General features: G+C 42.2%; 1 protein-coding gene across 1 annotated transcript; it reads left to right on the top strand.

The window, feature by feature from the left end:
* Positions 1-456: 456 nt before the first annotated feature.
* LOC5575730 (sodium-independent sulfate anion transporter) lies at positions 457-2,902 on the top strand. Its single transcript, XM_001662115.2, has 3 exons — positions 457-720; positions 782-1,437; positions 1,755-2,902. The coding sequence occupies exons 1-3, from the start codon at positions 678-680 to the stop codon at positions 2,883-2,885; spliced, it is 1,830 nt and encodes a 609-aa protein (XP_001662165.1). The 5' UTR covers positions 457-677; the 3' UTR covers positions 2,886-2,902.
* Positions 2,903-5,266: the final 2,364 nt, after the last annotated feature.

Here is a 5,266-nt window from a genome sequence, read left to right as displayed (position 1 = left end):
CTTCGAAGGAAATAGAACACAGCAGTAACGACGTTATAATAATGATCGCGAACAGTAGGGGAAGGCACTATCCATTTATGATAAATTTTATCAGTATTGTAGCATATAAAAATAAATTTGAAAATATAAATATGAATTTTGACATTATATTTTGAAGATGTATTGTTGTACCAAATTGGCCAATCATAGGCCAGTAGAAGTGGATGAACTTGTCATTCATTTTGCTGTCAAATCTCATACAAAATCTACTTTTTCTCTGACAGAAATTCACTCTAGGTGAACCACTTCCCCTGGCCTATTAAATATGACTCCCAATATCGGACACAATCTGGAAATGGTGTTCATTTTACCATCTTGTCCCCTATGAACGCTCATTGCTCGTTTTTAAACCCTTCGCTCATTCTCTATATCGCACACTCTCAGCTTCATGGTCGTTGATTGATAGCGAAGACTGCCTCACTACGATGCACTACTATCAGTCTCGCTGCAAGCTTTGAATCAGCTGGTGGTTGCGGACATGCTAAGAAGTACTTTTGGCCTAACAACATTGTATTGTCCGGCAAATAACAATATAATTGGCGTTATCAGCAGAATTCGAAGGCTGTGCTCACAGAGAAGGGTTTACGGTGCAAATTGTCGTCTAGACACGGCAGGAATACGGGTTCAAACCGGTGACAATGATCTCCAACGGCGCACGAGAAGATCAGCAGACCTTGAGCGGTGTGTATAGTATCAATTTTGTCCTGGAGAAAATGGCTGATGATCTTACTTTCTTCTGTAGATGATTCTGAACACGATTTCCGGGAACGTCTGCCGAACGTGTACTCAGCCATGGCGCCACAGATACGTTCGATTTGCAGCATTTCGACCGCCCGAAGACGTGTTCATGTATTAGAGTGGTTACCGAAGTATCGGGCAAACTACATACTCTCGGACATAATCGCCGGAATCACGGTGACGCTGACGGCCATACCCCAAAGCATAGCATATGGGATCCTGGCGAATCTACAACCACAGGATGGAATCTATTCCAACTTGGTGGGATGCTTCATGTATTTCCTGTTTGGAAGCGTTAAAGATGTCACAGTGGCACCGACCTCGATCATGGCGATCATGATTCAAGGAGTTGTCGCAGAACTAGGACCTGGTGCAGCACTGCTGACGCTGATTGCAGGCTGTGTAACGCTTTTGTTCGGTCTCCTCAACTTGGGATTCCTGGTGCGCTTCATTTCAATGCCGGTAATTACCGGGTTCACGACGGCCGCCTGTTTAACGATCGGTAGTGCCCAACTTCGATCGCTGTTCGGGATCAGCAGTAAGGGGAAGAGTAGTGATTTCATCGACGCATGGGAAAACGTGATCCTGCACATCGGCGAGACTCGACTATGGGACGCCTTGCTGGGATTCAGTTCAATCGCGTTTCTTGTGATATTTCGAGTAAGTTGATACGGGGTGGCCACCCAATTTTCATTTTAAATTTCCTGCTGATTCCTGTTTTCCGGTATAGTTTTAGAAGTTTCCACAATTTCTAGCTTAATGAAAATGTAATAAAAAATAACGATTTTCTTTAACTTAATCTGACTGTTTGTAAATTTAGAGCTTAAAAATGTTTCTTCAAACTATTTTGCAGGTGACCGTCCAAAATTCTCGGTTTCCCCGTCTTTTCCCCTTGTGTCCTGGTTCGGTGGCCACCCACTAATACTTCTTTTGTTTAAATCAAACATTCAAAAGATCAACCATGCTTTAATTTTCAGCTAACGAAAGATTGTGGCCAGGGTGGCTGGAAGACATTCTTCATGTATCTTTCGTTGCTGCGCAACGCCATGGTCGTGATAATCGGCGCTACCTTAGCCTACGTATTCTCTCTGAATGGAACGCAGCCCTTCATCCTAACCGGTCACGTGGAAGCAGGCCTTCCACCATTCCATGTGCCACCACTGTCCGTAACGAACAACGGAACCTACTACGGTTTGTCCGACATGATCTCCGTGATGGGAACCTCGATCATCACGATTCCGTTGGTATCGACGCTCGAGATCATTTCCATCGGAAAGGCGTTCTCCAAAGACAAGATCGTGGATGCCACACAGGAAATGATAGCTCAGGGCATGTGCAACATAGCAGTAGCCTTCTTCTCCCCACTTCCCGTGGCGGGATCTTTCACACGAACCGCCATCAACAACAGTAGTGGGGTCAAGACTTCCCTTGGGTGCGCCGTGACCACCGCAATGCTTCTGTTGGCGTTGGCAGTCTTAACAGATGCGTTTTACTATATTCCAAAGGCTACTCTAGCATCGGTAGTGATCGCGGCCATGATCTTCATGGTGGACTACCGCGGTATGGCGGAGATTTGGCGGGTCAAGAAGTTGGACATGATACCATTCCTGGGAACGGTGATAGCAGGCGTCTTTCTCGGGCTGGATTATGGCATCCTGATCGGAATCGCGATCAACTGTTGCTTCTTGTTGCGTCTCATTTCGGCGCCAAAGATCGATTTCCAGTTGTCATTGATGGACGACACTCGGGTGCTGGTGGTTCAGCCCGCCATGGATTTAACTTTTTCCTCGGCGGAGTACCTGCGGGACAAAATCGTACAAGCGATTGTTAGTGACTACGAGAATCCAGTGGACTTGGTCGTTCTGGATGGTAGCAGGGTAAACTTCGTAGACACGACCGTTGTGAAAAATCTTGCCAGCACGGAGAACGATTTACGCTCGAGGCATGTCGGACTGGTGCTGTGGAGGTGGCACAGGGACACAGCCGGAGGGTTAGTGCGCCTTAAGGACGGATTCCGAGCGTTGCTGATCAACACAGGGGATTTGGAGGGGGTGGTACAGCAGTGGAAAGCGTCTTGCGAGGGGTATCTCAAAGAAGCAATCGAGTAATAAACGATCAAGCAAAAGTTATGGTGTTAGTTTTAATTTAGACGTTAAGAATTTTCAGACGTTATTATATGTTAATACAATCAACAGTGCACCAGATTCCGCTCATTTAAGGGAAGTTATGTGTTCAAATGCTTTTTATTAAATAACTGTTGAATAAGATTCTTGGCTCGATCCCACATTTTTTGTTTTCAAATTTTGATTTCATAAGGCAAATCTATGAATTTCAACTTGATTCCATGGCGTAGACGCACTAATTACACGGATGCGATAAAACGGACGTTCTGCGTCGTAGATAGCATTGATGCCCATTTCAAATAATAAATCTATTCGAAGTGGACAGTAATACTATTCGCGACGATCAGTTTGTATTTTCTAACCAGAATGGTTCGTAGCCACTCTTACTATTAGCTAGCTAGACACATCGTTATCATATACGACGTAGAAATATTACTCTGAAGAAAATGACTAGTAGATTCACTAAGTAAAAATAATTGGCGACAATCTTATTTTAATATGGTTCTTACACTGCCATAATAAGGAATACCTCTTTTGCAACAATGGTATAAACAATCTAATTTCTGCTTCATTTCCGCAAAATTTACAAGTAGAAAGTAGGCGTTGTAAAGTATTGCATTTGCCACCGAAAAGTAAATTCTGTAGGAGACTGTACTGCCGTTATACGCATAACTGTCCCATGTTCCAAAATATGCAATCGAGAAAAACGCGTTTAGAGATTTTAACAAATTTAAGCCTCGTATTGACCAGGTGTGTGGTAAACTAAATTCAAATCATTACAATAGTATAAAGAATAGTGTGTTCATTAGAGTCAAGAGATTGGATTAGACGATGCCCACCAGTGCGTTCACAGATGCGTGCATAAAATGAATACGCAAAGCGGTTCTATTTTAGCTATTCTTTCATTTCTGCACCGATCGTTGATATCAAGGTTGGTAGAGTACGACCCTGTTTCCGCACCGGAAGTTGCTATTCTTGCTACTTGTTTATCATTATTGACAGCTACAGTGTTTGCACGACATAACGTGAAGTGTTTGTTCCGCATTGTTTGGACGTTTAGACAAAAAGTATCGCTAATGAATTCCTTTAGTGGTTTCGGTGATTTCTTCAGAAAAATCCTCCAGGGATGTCCCATGAACTCCTCTTAAGGTTTCCCTTTCCGGGGTCGAGGATTTCCTCCATGGAGTTCCACCAAAAAATCCTCCGGAGATTTGTTTTTCAAGAACTCTTCCGGGATTTTTTTTGCGGCTCCACCGTGAATTCCTTCGGATTTTCTCCATAATTCGTCCTGATTTTTCTCGAAATATCTCCAGAATTTTCCAGAGCTCCTCAAGTACAGGCAAACCTCCATGAATCGATTACTGAAGTTCCCATCGACTCATAGAACAGAAATGCTTTGGAAAGTTGATTGAGAGGACCATCATAGTAAACATGAAATGGAATTCTTCTGAAGTTGCTTCGAATAATTCACTACATTCCCTCCGGGAGTTTGTCCACACTGAGGAAAGCAAACGTAAGACTGTCATAAGATTTGCTTATGGAATTACGACACAAGAAAAATCTTTGAAATTCATAAGACCATCGTATGGATTTCGGCAGATGTTGTTTCCATAATACACCTCGAATGAATTTCGTAAGATGATCTTATGAACCAGCATTGACTTGATAACAAAATCCATAGATTGTCTTATGAATTACGTTCTGATCCATTCTTGGTTCCATAAGACTGTCTTGTGTAATTTGAGCTTTAGATTATAAATTTCAATGAATGAATAATACTAATCCGCGTTGAAAAATAGGTTAACCAACTTGGGAAAATCAAATTTTCATCCATTTTGTCGTGTCGCAATTCGATTAAAGCACTTTACTGTAAGCATTAGAATCGATTTGCGATACTACAAAACGGATGAAAATTCGATTTTCTCTAGTTGGCTAACCTATTTTGAACGCGAAGAAGTATATTATAGCAGCGAAACATTAATGAGAAAAGTTGTGAAGAACGCCTGAATTGGTGCAGGTTTACGTTAGGGGCGGATTAATGGATGAGGGGGGTTTGTGATTTCTTACGCGTCATACAAATTGTTTTGAATTTTCAGTCAAAAATCTTATTCTTTGGATCCAATTCCTTAATCTGATCGAAAGAAAGTGTTAGTTACAGCGGAATTGATGATAAATAGAAAATATTTACCCTTTGATGCATTAAAAACGGAGTCAGCCAGCGACAAATCAGCAAACACGTCCATTTCGGAAGCCATATTGAATTTCTGATAGTGAAATGGCTGTACCGAGAAAATTTGCCTCACGTGGTTCTTCACAATGATGAACAATGGGGTTCATAAGCGTTCTTATGACATTGTCAATTGATT

Source organism: Aedes aegypti, chromosome 1 (assembly GCF_002204515.2).
Source record: "Aedes aegypti strain LVP_AGWG chromosome 1, AaegL5.0 Primary Assembly, whole genome shotgun sequence".
Taxonomy (NCBI): domain Eukaryota; kingdom Metazoa; phylum Arthropoda; class Insecta; order Diptera; family Culicidae; genus Aedes; species Aedes aegypti.
This window is presented reverse-complemented; position numbering and strand designations above follow the sequence as displayed.

Excerpts from the sequence above, each read along its gene's own strand:
- LOC5575730 (XM_001662115.2), top strand. The coding sequence starts at position 678 with ATGATCTCCAACGGCGCACGAGAAGATCAGCAGACCTTGAGCG. Across the intron at positions 721-781 it reads AGATCAGCAGACCTTGAGCG|ATGATTCTGAACACGATTTC; the intron begins GTGTGTATAGTA and ends TTTCTTCTGTAG. Across the intron at positions 1,438-1,754 it reads CGTTTCTTGTGATATTTCGA|CTAACGAAAGATTGTGGCCA; the intron begins GTAAGTTGATAC and ends TTTAATTTTCAG.